Consider the following 22239-nt stretch of genomic DNA (forward strand, 5'->3'; position numbering starts at 1 on the left):
ACATGAGACAGCCTGCTGTAGCCAGTTTATCTGAGACAGCCTATTTTAGCTAGTCAATTTGAGACAGCCTGTTGTAGCTAATAGATCTAAGGGGCCTGTTGTAGCTAGGTTTCACCGAATTGTGGCTGAACGACAACACGGATACAGCGGGATATATGCTGCATCGGTAAGATAGAACAGCACACTCCGGTAAGACGAGGGGGGGGGGGGGGGGGGGGGGGGGGTCTGTGCATATTTGTAAACAACAGCTGGTGCACGAAATCTAAGGAAGTCTCTATATTTTGCTCGCCTGAAGTTGAGTATATTGTGATAAATTACAGGCCACACTACTTGCCTAGAGAGTTTTCAGCTATACTTTTCGTGGCTGCTTATTGTGCTCCTAGTGGCCCGGAGACTTTAATGCAGGGAAACTTAAATCAGTTCTACCAAATTTCCATCAACATCTTAAATGTGCAACCAGAGGGAAAAAAATTCTAGATCACCTGTACTCCACCAACAGAAACGCATACAAAGCTCTTCCTCGCCCTCCATTTGGTAAATCCGACCACAACTATCCTCCTGATTGCTGCATACAAGCAAAAATTGAAGCAGGAAGCACCTGCTCGGTCTATAAACAAGTGGTCAGATGAAGCAGATGCTAAACTACAGGACTGTTTTGCTATCATAGACTGGAACATGTTCCGGGATTCTTCCGAATGCATTGAGGAGTACACCACATCAGTCACTGGCTTTATCAATAAGTGCATTGAGGACGTCGTCCCCACAGTGACTGTACGTACATACCCCAACCAGAAGCAATGGATTGCAGGCAACATTCGCACTGAGCTAAAGGGTAGAGCTGCCGCTTTCAAAGTGCGGGACTCTAACCCGGAAGCTTACAAGAAATCCCACTATGCCCTGTGACAAACCATCAAACAGGCAAAGCGTCAATACAGGACTAAGATTGAATCATACTACACCTTCTCCGACGCTCGTCTTATGTGGCAGGGATTGCAAACTATTACAGACTACAAAGGGAATCACAGCTGCGAGCTGCCCAGTGACACGAGCCTACCAGACGAGCTAAATCACTTCTATGCTCGCTTTGAGGCAAGCAACACTGAGACATGCATGAGAGCATCAGCTCTTCCGGACGACTGTGATCAAGCTCTCTGTAGCCGACGTGAGTAAGACCTTTAAACAGGTCAACATACACAAGGCTGCGGGCCCAGACAGATTACCAGGACGAGTGCCCTGGGCATGTGCTGACCAACTGGCAGGTGTTTTCACTGACATTCTCAACAATTCCCTGATTGAGTTTGTAAAACCAATATGTTTCAAGCAGATCCCCATAGTCCCTGTGCCCAAGAACACAAAGGCAACCTGACTAAATGACTACAGACCCGTAGCACTCACGTCCGTGGCAATGAAGTGCTTTGAAAGGTTGGTAATGGCTCCCATCAACACCTTCATCCCAGAAACCCCAGACCCACTCCAATTTGCATACCACCCAAACAGATCCACAGATGATGCAATCTCTGTTGCACTCCACACTGCCCTTTCCCACCTGGACAAAAGGAACACTTATGTGAGAACGCTATTCATTGACTACAGCTCAGCATTCAACACCATAGTACCCTCAAAGCTCATCACTAAGCTAAGGATCCTGGGACTAAACATCTCCCTCTGCAACTGGATCCTGGACTTCCTGAGGGGCCTGTTTTAGCTAGTCGATCTGAGTGGCCTTTTGTAGCTAGTGGAGCTGAGACAGCCTGTTGTAGCTAGTCGATTTGAGAAAGCCTGTTGAACATAGTCAATCTAAGGGGCCTGTTGTAGCTAGTCATTCTGAAGTGCCTGTTGTAGATAGTCGATCTGAGACAGCCTGTTGTATTTAGTCGATCTGAGACAACCTATTGTAGCTAGTCGATCTGAGACAGCTTATTGTAGCTTGTCAATCTAAGGGGCCTGTTGAAGCTAGTCATTCTAAAGTGCCTGTTGTATCAAGTCGATCTGAGACAGCCTGTTGTATCTAGTAGAGCTGAGACAGCCTGTTGTTGCTAGTTAACCTGAGACAGCCTATTGTAGCTAGTCGATCTGAGACATCCTGTTGTAGCCAGTTGATCTGAGACAGCATGCCTGTTGTACCTAAACGATCCGAAATATTATGCCTGTTGTAGCTAGTCGATCTGAGACAGCCTGTTGCAGCTAGTCGATCTGACACAGCCTGTTGTGGCTAGTCAATCTGAGCGGCCTGTTTTAGCTAGTCGAGCTGAGTAGCCTTTCGTAGATAGTAGATTTGAGACAGCCTGTTGTAGCTAGTCGATCTGAGACAGCCTGTTGTATCTAGTAGAGCTGAGACAGCCTGTTGTAGCTTGTCAATCTCAGACACCCTGTTGTAACTAGTCGAGCTGAGACAGCCCGTTGTTATTAATAGTTCATCTGAGACAGTCTATTGTATTTTGTCAATCAGAGACAGCCCGTGGTAGCTTGTCGATCTGAGACAGCCTGTTGTTGATAGTCTATCTGAGGGGCCTGTTGCATTTAGTCGATCTGAGACAACCTGTTGTAGCTAGTCGATCTGAGACAGCCTGTTGTAGCTAGTCGATCTGAGACAGCCTTTTGTATCTAGTAGAGCTGAGACAGCCTATTGTAGCTAGTCGATCTGATCAGTGGCCGGGTTTAGATACAAGGCCCTCTGTGGGTGTTCCTTGACACTGGGGGTGGACATAAATCGGACGGGCATGGCTGGAACAAGAGCCTTACGTCTAACAGACCTCATGCGTCTAACAGACCTGTGCAGTCAGATCCCTGGCTAAGAGGAAAATCATTATTACTCTAGTGAAAAGGGTATCTTCTGAAGATGGGCCAAGTCCAGAGGTCAAAAGTCAATGGAGCCAACCCAGGCCAGAGTTCAATGGGGTCAACCCAGTCAGAGGCCCATCTGAGGACAATCCAAATAACTCTTCCAAAGGCTTTAAATGTTAAAGTGTAACCCGGTAAACCCACTCCTCCCTTTAATGTAACAATGACTCAATCACATTGTGATTCCTAGAGCCAGGGTGAATGATCAATCTATGGAGTCAGTATTATCTCAGAGTGCTGATAAGGCTGGGCAAAGTAAACATACCTACTGAGACCAGGCTACAGGCTCACACCTGTTTCATTGGTTTGTGTTTGATACCTAGCTTTCTACATCATGTCATGCTGAACGGTCCCGTCTGATTAGTGGGTGATGTAGAGCTTTGAGACTAGGCCAACACTTGTGAGGCGTGTGATGTCATTGCAACCTACTATACACCTGCTTGCCAAAAGCTTTGCCACAGGTATGATTCATTCATAATGTGAAACCTCTCGATATGATGCCATAGTACAGTCAAGTTATCCTACATTTATATCACGTATTATTGATCATTTAGCAGGCACACTTATCCAGAGTGACTTACAGTCACTTACAGTTACCCTTTAGGCTTCCCAGGAACCATTAAGTCACACTCTTGTACAACCTGTTCATGAAGGACCACATAGTATCATTTATTTGCTGATACCAGGTACGTAATAGTGAGTTATACATACCTTTGAGGAACATCTTTCCGATTGAGAATGGCAATAACACTAGGCTTGCGTTACCTTTCTCCCAAGTCTACATCAATCAAAACAGAGGCCTGGATTTCATCTGGACTGCATTAGATCCACGAAATAGCGTGCTTCACATTTAAAGGTAATATCCAATTGAGAAGAAATCTGCAGCATTTACCTTGCACGCGATCTCAGCAAACGTGGTCACATTGCCTTTAAAAACTGCACTGTCTACAAGGGTGATCGGATTGAATCCTGGCCTAAGATAACATCCAGGATTGTAAAAAATTGGACTCATTTCAAGGGTTACGGGGGTGAATTGCTTATGAGATGGAACACAGCAGACAAGACAGACAAGCTCCAACAGGATGGGCCATGAAGCCAGTTATCCCCTATCTGCATCAGTCTTCTACCCCCCATCAATATCTCTGTTTCCCAAGCAGGTGTGGCACCAGGGAGGATCAGGCGAGACTCGGCAGGCCTTTCAACTTGATGAGCCTAGAATATTAACATTAGCCATAAAAAAATATCATATGAGGTCTGGTGGGCTATGCCTTTGGTAAATATAGCCCACATTATGTCTCTTACCATTTGGATGAACATTCTATTATGTTATATCCACCACAGCATAAGGGAATATCTACTGTACATAGAGTAGCACACTTTCTCTCAGACTGTCTAAGACAGAGTTTCTCATGGTTCTAACCAGAGATATATACAGTACTAGTCAAACGTTTGGACACACCTACCCATACAAGGGTTTTAAGTCATTTTTACTATTTTCTACATTGAAATATAAAGTGAAGACATCAAAAAAGGAAATTACACATATGGAATCTTTTAGTAGTAACCCAAAAAGTGTTAAACAAATCAACATGTGTTTTATATTTTAGCCATCCTTTGCCTTGATGACAGCTTTGCAAACTCTTGGCATTCTCTCAACCAGCTTCATGAGGTAGTCACCTGGAATGCATTTCAATTAAGATGTTGTGCCTTAAAAGTACATTTGTGGAATTTCTTTCCTTCTTAATGTGTTTGAGCCAATCAATTGTGTAGTGACAAGGTAGGAGTGGTATACAGAAGATAGCCCTATTTGGTAAAAGACCAAGTCCATATTATGGCTAGAACAGCTCAATTAAGCAAAGAGAAACGACAGTCCATCATTACTTTAAGACATGAAGGTCAGTCAAAACTTCTTCAAGTGCAGTCGCAAAACCATCAAGCGCTAGGATGAACTGGTTCTCATGAAGACTACCACAGGAAAGGAATACCCAGAGTTACCTCTGCTGCAGAGGATACATTCTTTAAAGTTGACTGCACCTCATATTGCAACCCTAAGAAATTAACAAGCACATCTCAACATCAATTGTTCAGAGGAGAATGGTTGAATCAGGCCTTCAAGGTCAAATTGCTGCAAAGAAACCATTATTAAAGAACACCAATCAGAAGAATAGACTTGCTTCGGGCCAAGAAACACAAGCAATGGACATTAGACCAGTGGAAATTTGTCCTTTGGTCTGATGAGTCCAAAATGTGAGATTTATGGTTAAAACAGCCGTGTCTATGTAAGATGCAGAGTAGATGAACTGATGATCTCTGCATGTGTGGTTCCCACCGTGAAGCATGGAGGAGGAGGTGTGATGGTGTGGGCGTGCTTTGCTAATGTCAGGGATTTATTTAGAATTCAAGGAACACTTAATCAGCATGGCTACCACAGCATTCTGCAGCGAAACGCTATCTCATCTGGTAAGTGCTTAGTGGGACTATCATTTGTTTTTCAACAGGACAATGACCCAAAACACGCCTCCAGGCTGTATAAGGGATTTTTGACCAAGCAGGAGAGTGATGGAGTGCTGCATCAGATGACCTGGCCTCCACAATCACCTGACCTCAACCAAATTGAGATGGTTTAGGATGAGTTGGACCACAGAGTGAAGGAAAAGCAGCCAACAAGTGCTCAACATATGTGGGAACTCCTTCAAGACTGTTGGAAAAGCATTCCAGGTGAAGCTGGTTGAGAGAATGCCAAGAGTTTGCAAAGCTGTCATCAAGGCAAAGGGTGGCTACTTTGAAGAATTGTATTTGTTTAACACTTTTTCGGTTACTACATGGTTCCATATGTGTTATTTCATAGTTTTGATGTCTTCACTATTATTCTACAATGTAGAAAATTTTCAAAATAAACAAAAACCCTTGAATGAGTAGGTGTGTCCAAACTTTTGACTGGTAATGTATATCGGAACTGTTAAACAGAAACCACATTAGCCCAACTCTATATAGTCTATAACTCTGGTATATCTATGGCCTCCAAGAGAGGCTAAGTTAGTTGTTTTAAATTTGTACAGAATTCTTTCTTGACTTAATTTCCTGCCTCATGCTCCTTCCTGATTCCCTGGGACACATAAACCTTCTACAGCATTAGAGGAGACAATAATACTGCCGGCAGAAATGAGACAGTGATCTTTATTTTATTGGCTTTGTAGGACAGGCTTGTTAGTTCATGGCCTCTTATATTAGGTCTATCCAAACACTGGTGGTACAAATTGTAACTAGGTGACTGTGTGTATACTGCTAACACTAACATTGCTTTATCAGTGTAATACTGTGAGTTGGGTGGACTTCAGAAGGACAAGAAATTGAACCATTGTTCACTCAACAAACTCGTCTCACAGTGGGATTAATGTATAAAAACTTGTTGAGTCGAGGTACAAATTCATATTTGCCTTTTGAATGCAACACTGTATGTAGGTTCAGCTATATTCCCAAATGTTGAGCAAACTCACAATCCTATTGCAGCTGGCTGCCTCACAATTGTATGTTGAATCACTTTCTTTTTACAGTGCATTTACTAGATTCATAGAGAAAGAGAGAGGGAGAGAGGGAGAGAGGGAAAGATAGAGGGAGGGAGAGATAAAGATAGGGATAGAGGGAGAAGGAGGGAGAGAGAGGGGGAGGGAGAAATAGAGAGAGAGAGAGAGTGTGAGAGAGAGAGGACGAGAGGGAGAGGGAGGGAGAGATATAGAGAGAGGGAGAGATGGAGAGGGAGAGAGAGAGAGAGGGAGAGGGAGAGAAAGATATAGGGAGAGAGAGAGGGAGAGAGGGAGGGAGAGAGAGCAGGAAAGATAGAGGGAGGGAGAGGAAGATTGCTAGGTGGATGACCCTTAACTACTTTTCTCCTTCCCCCTTCTGACAACCAGCTGGTGACTCGCATCTCTGCATGACTGGCAGACATCTCAGCTTAGATGTCGGCCCCCCACCTCGACAAGACGGAGCTGCTCCACCGTGTCCCTCTCCCAGAGTGCAAAGAACCTTGGAGGGACCCTGGACAACACCCTGTCATTCTCTGCAAACATCAAAGCAGTGACTTGCTTCTGCAGGTTCATGCTCTACAACATCTGTAGAGTACGATCCTCCCTCACACAGAATGTGGTGCAGGTCGTAATCCAGGCACTTGTCATATGCCGTCTGGACTACTGCAACTCGCTGTTGGCCGTTGCCATCAAAACCCTGCAACTTATTCAGAACGCTGCAGCACGCCTGGTGTTCAACCGTCCTAAGTTCTCCCATGTCACCCCATTCTTCCGCACACTCCACCTGCTTCCAGTCTAAAAAAAAAGCATGGTGCTTGCCTACGGAGCAGCAAGAGGCACTGCCCCTCGCTACCTTCAGGCTATGCTCAAAACCTACACCCCAATTTGAACACTCCGTTTTGCCACCTCTGGTCTCTTGGCCCTCCCACCCCTATGGGAGGGCAGCTCCCGCTCAGCCCAGTCAAAGCTCTTCTCTGTCCTGGCACCCCAATGGTGGAACCTAGATTCCCCCTGAAACTAGTACAGCAGAATCCCTGCTCATCTTCGGAAAACATCTGAAAACCTTCCTCTTCAAAGATTCTTAAATAATCTCGCAGCACCCCCCTCACACCCCTTCCTCACCCCATGGAAAGAGATAGAGCGAGACAGAGAGAGTAATGTTTACTGTTCAATTTATATTGTTTATTTCACCTTTGTTTATTGTCTTTTTCACTTGCTTTGGCAATGTAAAGATATGTTTCCCACACCATTAAAGCCCTTTGAATTTGAGAGAGAGAGAGAGAGAGAGAGAGAGAGAGATAGAGAGAGAGAGAGAGAGAGAGCGAGAGAGAGAGAGAGAGAGAGAGAGAGAAAATAAGAAAATCAATTAACTGCCAAGAGAATGACATCTGAGAAAACAGCCTGTAAGAATTTTCCCTTGTTGGGAGCCAGCAGCTTTATTGTACATATCTCATTGGGTGAAATTCCAGGGTTTTTTCCCATTGATATATTTACAAGATTAGAGTTGTCTTTGTTCCTGCATGTCTACCCAGGGGCTAGGCTAATTTTTATTTTGTTTAGCTTGTCTGAAACTCAGATCCTCAGATAGGTGGAGGACAATCAAATCAAATGAAAAATGTAATCAAATGTTATTTGTCACATGCTTGGTAAACAACATGTGTAGACTTGCAGTGAAATGCTTACTTAAGGGGCATTCCCAACAACACCGAGAGAAAGACAACAGAGAAATAATAGAAAATTAATGACACATAATAATAAAAGTCATAATAAATACACAATGAGTAACGATAACTTGGCTATTTAACAGGGTACCAGTACTGAGTCGATGTGCAGGGGTACAAAGTCATTGAGGTAGATATGTACATATAACTAGGAATAAAGTGACTAGGCACCAGGATAGATAATAAACAATAGCAGCAGCGTATGTGATGAGTCCAAAAAAGTTAGTGCAGAAAGGGTGGATACAGGTAGTCCGGGTAGCTATTTGGTTAACTATTTCACTAACTATTTAGCAGTCTTATGGCTTGGGGAAGAAACTGTTCAGGTTCCTGTTGGTTCCAGACTTGGTGCATTGGTATCGCTTGCCGTGTGGTAGAAGAGAGAAGTATGACTTGGGTGGCTGAAGTCTGACAATTTGTATGGCATTCCTCTGACACCGCCTGGTATAGAGGTCCTGGATGGCAGAGAGCTCAGCCCCAGTGATGTCTTGCAGACAGATGCCAAGCAGTTGCCAAACCAAGTGGGAATGCAGCCAGTCAAGATGCTCTCAATGGTTCAGCTATTGAACATTTTGAGGATCTGAGCGACCATGCCACATCTTTTCAGCCTGCTGAGGGGAAAGAGGAGTTGTTGTGCCTTCTTCAAGAGTCTGTTGGTGTATTTGGACCATGTTAATTCCTTTGTGATGTGGAGAACGAGGAACTTGAAGCTCTCAACCCACTCCACTACAGCCCCATCGATGTGGATGGGGGCGTGCTCAACCCTCCGTTTCCTGTTGTCCACGATCAGCTCCTTTGTATTGCTGACGTTAAGGGGGAGGTTGTTGTCCTGGCACCACACTGCCAGGTCACTCACCTCCTCCCTATAGGCTGTCTCATTGTCGCCGCGTCGCAACGGTTTGTGTTAAGAACTGCAACACTGCTGGATTTTTCATACTCAACAGTTTCCCGTGTGTATCAAGAATGGTCCACCACCCAAAGGTAATCCAGCCAATTTGACACAACTATGCGAAGCACTGGAGTCAACATGGGCCAGCATACCTGTGGAATTCTTTCTCCACTTAGTAAAGTCCATGCCCAGATGAATTGAGGTTGTTCTGAGGGCAAAAGAGGTGGGGTGTGCAACTTAATGTTAGGAATGTGTTCCTAATGTTTGGTATACTCAGTGTATATTATGATGACATTTTATGACATTTTGTCAGTTTTTCTTCTTTTTAAGTTTTTAACCTCTACAGGATTGGTGTGTCCCCCACGAGATGGTTGAGCTTATCGTAGGCTAATGTGATTAGCATGAGGTTTTAAGTAACAAAAAACATTTTCCAGGGCATAGACCTATCTGATATGGGCAGAAATCTTAAATTCTTGTTAATATAACTGCGCTGTCCAACTTACAGTAGCGATTACAGTGAAAGAATACCATGCTATTGTTTGAGAGTGCACAGTTATGAACTTGAAAATGTATCAATAAACCAATTAGGCACGTTTGGGCAGTCTTGATACAAAATTTTGAACAGAAATACAATGGTTCATTGGATCAGCCTAAAACCTTGCACATACACACTGGAGTTGTCACAACTTGAAATAAAAAGTTTTATGTGATTTCAGGTGTTCTCAGGAACATGACTAACCCCTGCTCACTATCCGTCATTTCTCAAGAAGAATGTATGCCGGTCAGGAAATTGAGAAACACCTTGTCTAAGGAGTGGAACACAATCGGAATTGCGCCTATCCTGGAATAATACAGTGTGGCCTTTCTCTTGCATTTCAAAGATGATTTAAAAAAATTAAAAAAACAAGTTTCTTTCTTTGTATTATCTCTTACCAGATCTAATGTGTTATATTCTCCTTCATTCATTTCACATTTCCACAAACTTCAAAGTGTTTCCTTTCAAATGGTATCAAGAATATGGATATCCTTGCTTCAGGTGCTGAGCTGCAGGCAGTTAGATTTGGTTATGTCATTTTAGGTGAACATTTTAAAAAAGGGCCCGATCCTTAAGAGGTTTTAAGAAGCTTATATTTTGGGATTCTGATAGGGTACGACAGTTGATCTAAACTCATGAGACATTTATGAGATACATTCTTCAAGATTCCATGGCATTAGCCTATATAATTTAATCTATATAAGTCCAAAAATGCGTTTACCAATTCTGGATTGCGCCTTTTTACACCTGTGTGATTTGCGATGCAAACTGGCAGGGACATGAGTTGTCACAACTTGAAATAAAAAGTTTTATGTGATTTCAGGTGTTCTCAGGAACATGACTAACCCCTGCTCACTATCCGTCATTTCTCAGGAAGAATGTATACCGGTCAGGAAATTGAGAAACACCTTGTCTAGGTGTCTAGGGAGTGGAACACAAATACATTAATAACACATTACAGTTCACACATGTGGTTCATATAAAAAATGACCATATTTGGGTCCAGAATTAATAGTATATACAATCAGAAAATATTTCTGATTACCATCACTCTGTTGTACCAGTCCATAATTAATATACATTGATTACTTACTTTGTGACATTATAACTAAAGAGATGAAAATCTCAAATTACCGATGGACTTTGACATGGAATAGTTACAAACTGAGGCAAACAAAAATTCACATTTTAAATTACAGTATATTGTAGAGTTTCAAGTTTGAGAGTGCAAAGCCAAACAAAGGATTCTATAAAAAAAAGTGCTTTTGGTGCACAGAGGAGAGAGGGAGGGAACCTGGAAAGAGAGGAGTGTTTAGGGGGAGGGACTGTGGGGGCCAGCAGGGTTATAAAGTTTGAGCGGCTTCCTCTCTTCCCATGCTCTGTGTGTCTGTGTGCTCCTGTTTCTGCCGGCCCACTCTCAACTCTCTGTGCCTTTCTCAATCTCACTCCATCTAACAAAATGAGTGTCAAACGAAGCAGCGTCAGGGGACCTGGCAGTGGGTACGGCTACTCCATCACTCACAACTCTACTGCTCCCACCTACCGGGCCGCCAGCACCTATGGTGGTGCTGGGGGTCAGGGGACCCGAATCTCTTCTGTGTCCTATTCGGGTGTGCGAAGCGGGATGGGAGGGATGGGGGTTGGGATGGGAGGCTCCGGGGGCTCCATGTCCAGCAGCATCCAGGTGAGCGCCAGCGGGGACACTGCTCACATCATGGGCAATGAGAAGTTTGCCATGCAGAACCTCAACGACCGTCTGGCATCCTACCTAGAGATGGTGAGGAACCTGGAGCAGGCCAACGGCAAACTGGAGCTGAAGATCAGGGAGGCCATGGAGAAGAGAGGCCCAGACGTCAACGACTACAGCCGCTACAACGCCATCTTGGATGACCTGAGGAAGAAGGTGAGAGGCCAGGGGGAGGAAGGAGTACTGGCTAGTATGAGATGCTGGACAAACCCTACACCATTGAGCTTTAGGGAAGTAATATATATTTCAAATGCAAGTTCACTGTCCTAGAATGGCTGACCCGACAGAAGAGAGTAACAGAGTGACAGAGGAAACACAGTGGCCCTACTATATCCTTGTCAGGTTATTGACCTGGGTAGTAAAGACCCAGTGTAGCTGGTTCGTTCGTTAGAACCCTGCTGATTAGTGATGGCAAGGTGCCGGCATCCCCAGGCAGAAGGTCAAGGGGCAGACAGAAAGCAATAAGAAGGGGAATTCCAAGGGGTTCTGCTAGCTGACCTTCGACATGGCCAGAGTTCCAGGTCCAGCTAGCATTTTCAGGGGTCATGGATGTGTTTATTTAACTTCCTGCTATCAGTTAACTGTCTAGCACAAAGATTGTTAGCAATGAAACCACGATACTGTAGCATTTCAAATGATTATCTGCATTATAACCAGCAAGAGTTTTGCACAAATTTAACCATGCAAACTGGGAGAGTCGTTACAGCTGTAGGTAAAGTTAAAAAGGTTATTTTGATATTTTCTCTCAGCTGTGGTAAGTGTGTAGCAGTAAATTAAATGAGAAAACTCCACCATAGACTATAGATGAGAGAAAGTTGAACTCCTTACACAAGGCTACTACCCACTGGGCACAGACGTCAATTCAACGTCTATTCCACGTTGGTTAAATGTAATTTCATTGAAATTAAGTTGGTTAACAACGTGGATTCAACCAGTGTGTGGTCTGTGGATCTTTTATGGTGTGGTTCTTACTCACAACTTACACAAGGCTACTATTTCATGGTGTGGTCCTTACTTTGATGGTGGAGCATGGTAAATGAGTTTGGGAGTCAATGTACTGTGTCATTAAGAAGTAGTCCGTCTAACCACGTCATTCCATTCTCATTTCTCTGATAGTGTTCCATGTATATATATATAACAGTACTGAATGATTGACATATGGGTTTATAATGCTTTATGTGTGTATACTGTTGGGCGAACAAGGATATTCTGAGTCATTCAACTGGAAATGTTCAGAGCTGCTGATACTTCGGAAAAATACTGTTAGACATCTAGTAAACAGTCATTAATATAGGTCTCTTGCATCTGCAACAAGTTACTCGTGTACTTTAAAGCATGCAGTAAATACTGCCTGATACTATATTATATTATTTATTAAAATATAAAAAAACATATCCGAAAAGCTCTTTCCATTGGATTCTGGAACATTCCAGTCATGCTTCTGTGGTTTTGCTGTGTAGACCTTGCTGGAGCAACGTGCCAAAGTCAAACCACCCAAAGTGACAAGAATAATAACTATGCAAAATATGGAGATTAGATGCAAGATACCAATAGCGAGAGACAAAATGCAAATATATCACAAGACTATCATTACAGAATTTATATTGCTAGCTAACTGAGCTCCGCTCCATTGTGAATTAAGTTCCTGATGAACTCCACCAACAGAGTGGAGCAGAGACCAGGCTTTGTGGAATTCAGCTCCGACTACATCGATTCGCCCATGGTCAATACTTTAACAACATTGTATTATAAAATGCTTACCTTGTACCTATGTCCGTCCTCTGTAAATGTGTGCCTTTCTTGGTTTGCTGAAATCCATACTTTTTCAATAATGCACATGTGCCAATTGAATCTCAACAAGGAAACAGTCAGTGGTTGTATTTGATTAGCTTTTAGTGAAAAAGTATGGATTTCAGCAAACAAAGAAAAAGAGGACAAACATAGATACAAGGTAAGCGTTTCATAATTATAATTTTTTTAAGTATTGACCTTGGGCGAATCGATGTAGTCGGAGCTGAATTCCACAAAACCTGGTCTCTGATCCACTCAGTTGGTGGAGTTCATCAGAAACTTCCTTCACCGTGGAGTGGAGTTCAGTCCGCTTCCTTCACTGCAGAGTGGTTTAGTCGCTTCCTTCACTGCAGAGTGGAGTTTAGTCTGCTTCCTTCACTGCAGAGTGGAGTTCAGTCCGCTTCCTTCACTGCAGAGTGGAGTTTAGTCGCTTCCTTCACTGCAGAGTGGAGTTCAGTCCGCTTCCTTCACTGCAGAGTGGAGTTCAGTCCGCTTCCTTCACTGCAGAGTGGAGTTTAGTCGCTTCCTTCACTGCAGAGTGGAGTTCAGTCACTTCCTTCACCGTGGAGTGGAGTTCAGTCACTTCCTTCACTGCAGAGTGGAGTTCAGTCACTTCCTTCACCGTGGAGGGGAGTTCAGTCACTTCCTTCACTGCAGAGTGGAGTTCAGTCACTTCCTTCACTGCAGAGTGGAGTTTAGTCGCTTCCTTCACTGCAGAGTGGAGTTCAGTCACTTCCTTCACCGTGGAGTGGAGTTCAGTCACTTCCTTCACTGCAGAGTGGAGTTCAGTCACTTCCTTCACCGTGGAGTGGAGTTTAGTCACTTCCTTCACCGTGGAGTGTTCAGTCCGCTATCTTATTTCTTCTCTTTGTCCCTTTGAAAAAAATTCCAAACAAGGACATTGAACTTAACCTTGAAAATTAGAAAAACCAATGGTAAACTGAACATGAGCTGTGTAAATATGTGTTAAAATATTTGCTTAGTCTGCTGCTCTTGTTATGGTTGTCATTATGAAGCCTTACATAAAAGGTCAGGGGGGGAATGCCTAGGGAGTTAAGCTGGTGTTTGCCAACATGGATGTGGTGGCTTTACCAACTGCCCATGGCACGTAATCAACCCCCAACGCATAGATCACAATGGGTTTATTTTTCTTTGTCGTGATACCAGGATGTGACCGCTAGTTCAAATATTCCTCCTTTACAAAAACAAGGCTTCTCACGACAGGAACAACAGGAAACCCAACCCAGTAACCACCCCCTCCCCATCACACACACCAACCTCCCACACACACACACACACACACCAACCTCACACACACACACACACACACACACACACACACACACACACACACACACACACACACACACACACACACACACACACACACACACACACACACACACACACACACACACACACACACACACACACACACACACCAACCTCCCGCCTGATGCAAATCACCTGCCTCCATCCTGACATGTATTCCACTGCACTTTCAGCTTGGCTGTTTGTTAATGATTGCCTCCCGAACTTTGTAACCTGCATCCATCCATCGCCAGCCTTATCTACTATACCATGGAGAGCAAACACTGCGGCTGTGGGGCAGCTGGCCTCCGCTGCTCCTGGCTGCCACTGTCATCAGCCTTGTCACTTTCATACTCGTTACACAATAGTACAGCATTGAAACTGCTGTGAAAGAAATGAAATGAAAAGTATGTTGACGTTAACTTATTTTCTCCTTGTCAATGGCAGGTGTTTGATGCCACAACAGACAACGCCCGTATGTGTCTTCAGATCGACAATGCCCGCTTAGCTGCTGATGACTTCAGGGTGAAGTAAGTCAAGCTAGGCAAAGCAGACAGTTGCACACGCACCTTAATTAACGGTGTAAAATAAGCAGACATTTGCTGACACGCCTTAATTAACGGTGACTAAACAAGCAGACGGTTGCTGACACACCTTAATTAACAGTAACTTGTGACACATTAACTGCATACCCTCCATACTCTACAGTCTATGCTTTAACTGTCCAACGCAGCCGTTTTTTATCGCAATATCCAAATATTTAAATACCTTACTGTGATTGTTTTCAATTAAAATGGTCAAACTGACACAGAAATGGCTTCTTAGCAAAGACACATTTCTCAATAAATAATTTAGCTAGGATTTTCTGGAAGTGTTCTTCGTGGGGAGTGGAAAACTGAAAACTAGGTGTTATTGGCAGAGAGGTTTGGAACTCTCTTTCTAATTGGTCTACTAACCAAATGATCGCCTGGTGATGTCATCAGGCAGGCCAAAACTCCTTCCCACCAAAACAGGCTGAAATTTCAGGATGTCTTTTCAAACAGCTCTTACACTAATTGGGCATTATCATAATTTTAACACTTTCACAGTATTATTCAAATCTCATATTATGGAAGTATATACAAAACACAGGAAAATTATGTTTTGACCTCACTGGGCCTTTAAACGGACACTTTTGAGAATATTTCACCGTAGCGCTCCAGGGCATTGTATCTGATGCTGTTTGCTGTGTGTTGCAGGTTTGAGTCTGAGCTGTCCATACGCCAGTCTGTGGAGGCTGACATCGTTGGCCTGAGGAAGGTCATAGATGACACCAACATGGGCCGCATGAACCTGGAGAGTGAGATCGAAGCTCTGAAGGAGGAGCTCATCTTCCTGAAGAAGAACCACGACAACGTAAGTTCACCATGGCCCAACCCCAACCCCCCCCCCCTTTCAACCACCAAACCAATATGGTACACAACCCCACCCCTCTTGCACCACCAAACAAATGTTTACCATCTCCCTTGTCATCACAATGGCTTAAATAGAGCAAGACCTAGCATGCCACCATCGGAGACAGTCAACCATACTGTAAAAACAGGGGTTGTTTCGTGTGAGATCTTTGGGATTTAGCGGGGGTGTGGTGGGTGCGGCACACACATAGGACGCACCCAGGGGGGGCACGTTGAGTACCCAAACGAACAGCCTAAATACGGACGCTGACTTCACTCTTGAAAACATATTGCTTAATGAATTTTAACGTTGTTGTCCTTCTACCCCAACAGGAAGTGATGGAGATGCGTAACATGATCTCCCAGTCTGGAGTGCAGGTGGACGTGGATGCTCCTAAGGGCCAGGACCTGGCCGCCATCATGGCTGAGGTCCGGGCCAAGTACGAGAAAGAGGCCCTGAAGAACCAAGAGGAGCTCAAAGCATGGCATGAAACACGGGTAACACCTACCAGCTTATTAATTTACCACACACTGATGACTTCACAGTGAAACCGTCACAGAAACTCCTACTTAACCAATGATTTTTAAACTGACATCTGTATCACCTCTATGTCCCTTCCAGATCACAGAGGTGCAGTCTGTGGTGTCACAGAACACAGAGGCCCTCCAAGGCGCACACACAGAGATCAACGACCTCCGTAGACAGCTACAGACACTGGAGATCGAGCTGGACTCACAAAAGAGCTTGGTAAGATCCCTCAACAATACTATATTCACACAGCCAGTGTGTACAAAAGTCATCATGGCATCAATGCTATTGGTTAAAGGAAAACTCAATCTTTTGGTATTTCTTTAATTAGTCTATTGTTGATATTGTCCCAGGTTTTACATGTCAGCCACATTTCTATATTTTAAAAGTTATATATCTTGAAAACTGGATTGCTGACATGCACCACATTTTGGGACTATATCAACAATGGACTTATGAAACAAACACCAAATGATAGTTTTTTGGGGTGGAGTTTTTCTTTTAAGTTTTATGCTAATTTACAAGTTACAATCACCTGTACTGACTGTCTTTACTCTTCCTCTCTCTCTCTGTCTAACAGAAAGGATCTCTGGAGGGGACGTTGCGAGACACGGAGATGCGCTACAACATGGAGATGGAATCCTTGAACAAGATCCTCGTGGGTCTGGAGTCTGAGCTGACTAACCTCCGCTCCAACATCCAGCAGCAGACGCAGGAGTACGAGCACCTGCTCAACATCAAGATGAAGCTGGAGGCGGAGATCGCCACATACAGGAGACTGCTGGACGGAGGAGACTTCAAGTGAGTAAGACAGAGGGAGAGAAATCCTTAATTGGTGTTGCATGCATAATTCCTATAATTAAGCAGACTTGAGAAAGGGAATGAACATTAAGTTTGTTGCCGGCCAAGAGCCTACTGTGGTAAATAGTCATCCAATGGCCATTTTCTGTCTTGGAGGCAAAAATAACCATTGCATAAATATTTTTATGTTGACTGATAGTTGTGAATGTCTCTCTCTCTCTCTCTCTCTCTCTCTCTCTCTCTCTCTCTCTCTCCCTCTCTCTCTCTCTCCCTCTCTCTCTCAGGCTCCAGGATGCTCTGGAGGACCAGCGGACAGTGAAGACCAAGGTGATGACCGTCACACAGACCCTGGTGGACGGGAAGGTTGTCTCCTCCAGCACAGAGACAAAGGAGAGGAACCTGTGAGACTACATCCATCATTCCACATCGTCCTGATTGTACAACACCATCCAACACACCATAGACATAAGATAACATCTAGCTGGATAAGAAGAAAATGATCTCCACTTTATTTATTTCATCATGTTTCTTTTGCTTTTGAGTCTTAAGTGTTTTTTAACTTACGCATTTAGGCGTATATACATTTACAGTACAAGTTCAGAACTGAGTAATTTGGGATGAAATTGGCTTTAACCAATATGATTTTACCTTTAAAACTAGCAATTGGATTAAGTAAAATATCTGTAAATCTGTCAAATGTATTTTTCTACCCTTGTCATCTTAGTTTTCTTTCTGTCCAGTTGAATTTGCCTGGTGTGATGTACTTTCATTGTCCAATAAAACATTGGTCAGACTCTTGGCTCTTCTCTTTTAATGGCTATGCACTTGCTGTGTAACTCAACAATCAGGTTTTATAGGTTATCACTTCTCATAGATTGTGGTAAATGTCATCATGGCAACTTTAATACAACAAATTGACACAAATAATTAACACACATTGAACAGAGAAGTTAATAATTTGCACAGATCTGAAATATGGAAATCGTTTTTTTTTAAACCTTTTTATTTAACTAGACAAGTCAGTTAAGAACTAATTCTTATTTTGAATGATAGCCTAGGAACAGTGGGTTTACTGCCTTGTTCAGGGACAGAATGACAGATTTGTACCTAGTCAGCACACAGGGATTTGATCTTGCAACCTTTCGGTTACTAGTCCAACACTCTAACCACTAGGCTACCCTGCCACACCAGTATGTTTTATAGTTAGTGTTATGTTACCTACTAATAGTGCTTTACAAATGATCAAACATGATATTTTAGTCATTTAACAGACGCTCTAATCCAGAGCAATTTACAGCAGTGAGTCCATACAGTTTCATGCTTTTTCGATACAGGTCCCCTGTGGGAATTGAACCAAAAACCCTGCCATTGCAAGCGCCATGCTCTACCAGCTGAGCCACATGATGAAATAAATGTTTGCTTTATTGGTTAGCTTTGATTCAGAGGGGTTGGGTTATCTACGGAAGACACATTTCAAATCAAATGATATTTGTATTTGTCACATGTGCCGAATACAACACAATACTGTACACATGTGCCGAATACAACACAATACTGTACACATGTGCCGAATACAACACAATACTGTACACATGTGCCGTGTATGTGTACAGTAGAGCCCTTAAACCCTTAACCAACAATGCTTTAAGAAGTTAAGAAAATAAATAAAAATAAGTGTTAAGCAAAAAAATAGAATAGTCAAAAATGTAAAATAAAAGTAACAAATAATTAAACAGCAGCAGTAAAACAACACTGTGAGGCTATCTCCTACGGCTATCTCTTCGGTTGAAGACATTCAGTTGTGCAACTGACTTGGTATTCCCTTTCCTGTTCCTTCCTTAGCTATTGATATTAGATTACAATAGAACAGCAGTTGGCTTTCAATATTGATTCTGAATGACTTCCGAATAAGAGTCAATAACTGCTATTTTAAATTCAGTACATTTGCTATCTACGGTTCAATCTTACATAAGTGGCATAGACTACACTTTCCCCTTCCTCATTGACCATAATTACCAAACCACAGTCACAATGGGGGGTGGAGAGGTGGAGAGGACAGAGTCTATGTAGGAGACTAAAGGTTAGAAAGTGATAGTGATCGTAGGGAGTGGCGCGTCAGAATTTACACTGGTATATAAAAACTTTAACATCCATCCTCCTCGCGCTCGGTAGAATCAATCTGTGCCAGTGTCAGGTGGTTCTCTGTTTCTCCTTCTCTTCTTCTTGGATTTCCTCTCTGAAGACATGGAGTCTGTACGTATCAGTACGCATCCTGGATTTACTTGTCATCGTGCTGAAAGTGGCAGTGGAGGCCTACACGCAAAGCCATGGAGCTCACAGAGTGCCCATGGCGGTGGCGGGGTACACGGGACCAGAATCTCCTCCGTCCACACCAGCAGGCTCGGGGGCTTCAGAGGAGGGGCAGAGCACCAGGTGTACACAGGTGTTACAGCTGATGGTGGCTTCACTATGGGTAATGAGAAGCTCAACATGCAGCTCCTGAATGACCGTCTGGCCACCTACCTGGAGTCAGTAAAGAACCTGGAGCAGGTCAACGACAAGCTGGAGCTACAGATCAGGGAGGTACTGGAGAAGAAAGGGCCTGCTGGGGCAGACTACAGCCGCTACGAAGCCACGCTGGAGGACCTGAGGAAGAAGGTGAGGCCCTCAAATAATGACATTAAATTCAAGTGTGATTCATACAAAGTATTATGTGTGTGGAACCATATCCTGTTCAGGGTAAATTCTATTTCAAATCAAGTCAATTCAGAAAGTAAACCAAATTCCAATTCCATTTTTTTTTCTTTGAAGATCACTGTTTTTTGGGGTACTTCCAGAATTGACTGGAATTTAAATGGAATTGACCCCAACCCTGATCCTGACTGCTCCAAACCACCCCTACTGTATGGTTAATTAAGTCTCCCCACTCATTAATTTCACAATATTTAAAGCCAATATTTGCAGTTCTTAAATACCCCCAAAAGTACACATTTTTACTGTAACCCCGGACAAGCACTCCTGATTCAACTCGTCAACTAATCATCAAGCCATTGATGAGTTAAATGAGGTGTGTTTGTCTGGGGCTACAACAAAATAATCTATACTGCTGGGAGTACTGGAGGAAAAGAGTTGGGAAATACTGTCTCAAGCCTTTTATTATGCGAGGTTTCACAGAACCACCCCGCAGTAAACTGATGTGATTTACAGCACATCTTATCAGAGGTGGCTAAACCATGTTGACGCTGTATAGATATTTAAGTGAGTGTCACTTTGTTTCTACCTGCACAAAGATGGAGTGACGGGTTTCACCCAGGGACATGTTTATGTTGCTCCACCCTGTAGAACAGATCCACAGATATACCCAGAATCATCCCTCTCCTACCTCTAATATTCCCTCAGATATTGGAGATGACAGTGGGCAATGCACAGATTGCTATCCGAGTTGAGGGTGCCGGCCTAGCCGCAGAGGACTTCAAGGTCAAGTGAGTGCTTATAAACAAAGAAACGTGTCACTTGCTATCATCTGTTGGCATGAATCTATAGGGCCAACATTCTTTCATTATGGCTATGTCCACGTCTTTACATTCTTAATGTTGTTGTCAATAGGCATGAAAGTGAGATTGGGACGCGCCAGACTGTCGAGAGTGATGTCGCAAATCTGAGGAGAACACTTGATGACACCATCGTGCTCCAGCTGCATCTGGAGAACGATATCGAGTTTCTGACAGAGGAACTGATCAACCTGAAGAAGAACCATGCAGAGGTAAGGAACGGTTCCTGTCAACTGACAAATTTTCAAATAGGTTACATAGCTAGGTTACTACCATAAACGCCATGTCATTAATTTAATGGATTTCCTTGTTTCCTTTGTGTCAGGATGTGCTGGAGCTACGCACCCAGATTTCCATGGCTGGCGTGCAGGTGGAGGTGGATGCTTCTAAGGGACACGACCTGGGAAAGATCATGGAGGAGATGAGGGCCAAGTACGAGAAGATGGCCTTGAAGAGCCAGGAGGAGCTCAAAGAGTGGCATGAATCCAAAGTACGACTCCTTCCTAACACTTTTCAATGTTCTGCACTGTATTACTGTGGGTTAACATGTTGGTGTGTGTGTGTGTGTCCAGATCACAGAGGTGCAGGTCCAGGTGACTGAGAATACAGAGGCCCTGAAGGAGGCACACACCACATTCAGTGAAAGCAGGAGGAGCATTCAGTCCCTGCAGATTGAGCTTCAGTCCCAGATCAGCCTGGTAAGAACGATTATTTTATACAATAGCTACCAAACCATTTCAAAATGAACTCAATCTTGGTGGATCCATCCTACGACCGCGTACTTGCCACCCAACCACAGAATGCGTCTCTGGAGGGGAACCTTCATGACATTGAGATGCGCTACAACATGGAGTTGCAGAAATACAACGCCGTCCTCCTGAGGCTGGAGGCTGAGCTGACCCACATCCGCTCCGACATCCAACATCAGACACAGGACTACCATATCCTGTTCAACATCAAGATACAGTTGGAGGCTGAGATCGCCGAGTACAGGAGGCTGCTGGACGGAGACTTGAAGTGAGTAAAACAAGGAGAGATGACAGCTGGAGCTACATGTCCTGCTTGGTATGGGTGGTGTAACAACTACAATACCTGAAGTATGTTGAGATGATAAAACTATCAAGTTACTGGAGCGATACAGCTGTACTAGTAGCTTATCATTAAACGGCTGGCCTTGTTCTATTGTTTGCTTGTTATTCTATGAGGCATGGGAATATTTGCAAATTAGATTCAAACTAGCTTCATGCGACTATGCACAAGGGCTCAGGTCTGATATGGAAATGACTGTGTTGTAGTTATGGTATCTGTCTTTTCATCTGTGTCTCTCTAGAGTTGAGGTTGCTGTCGAGAAGAAACCAACTAAAGCTTTCCGAACAAAGACGCTGGTTGTCACCCAGACACTAGTGGATGGCAAAGTAGTGTCTGAAGGAGTGACTGAGGATGTCAAATCTGAAGGAGGGATTGAAGCTGTCCAAGGATAACCACCCAGTCAAGAAACATCTTCTCTCTCATCATCATCATCACCATTTTCATCATCACCAACATCATCATCATCACCATTATGACACA

The 22239-nt window shown here is 43.6% G+C and overlaps 2 protein-coding genes across 2 annotated transcripts; both read left to right on the forward strand.

Moving 5' to 3' along the window:
* The first annotated feature begins 10876 nt into the window (after window positions 1-10876).
* On the forward strand, window positions 10877-17912 carry LOC139416893 (keratin, type I cytoskeletal 18). The gene is made up of 7 exons (XM_071166053.1): window positions 10877-11410; window positions 14804-14886; window positions 15595-15751; window positions 16123-16287; window positions 16412-16537; window positions 16899-17119; window positions 17404-17912. Exons 1-7 carry the CDS (start codon window positions 10967-10969, stop codon window positions 17522-17524), a joined length of 1317 nt encoding a protein of 438 aa, XP_071022154.1. The 5' UTR covers window positions 10877-10966; the 3' UTR covers window positions 17525-17912.
* A 1377-nt stretch (window positions 17913-19289) lies between these two features.
* LOC139417388 (keratin, type I cytoskeletal 18-like) lies at window positions 19290-22173 on the forward strand. Its single transcript, XM_071166659.1, has 7 exons — window positions 19290-19777; window positions 20519-20601; window positions 20726-20882; window positions 20996-21160; window positions 21243-21368; window positions 21470-21687; window positions 22001-22173. The coding sequence occupies exons 1-7, from the start codon at window positions 19364-19366 to the stop codon at window positions 22149-22151; spliced, it is 1314 nt and encodes a 437-aa protein (XP_071022760.1). The 5' UTR covers window positions 19290-19363; the 3' UTR covers window positions 22152-22173.
* The last annotated feature ends 66 nt before the right edge of the window (window positions 22174-22239 follow it).

This window comes from Oncorhynchus clarkii, chromosome 9 (genome assembly GCF_045791955.1).
Source record: "Oncorhynchus clarkii lewisi isolate Uvic-CL-2024 chromosome 9, UVic_Ocla_1.0, whole genome shotgun sequence".
Taxonomy (NCBI): Eukaryota; Metazoa; Chordata; class Actinopteri; order Salmoniformes; family Salmonidae; genus Oncorhynchus; species Oncorhynchus clarkii.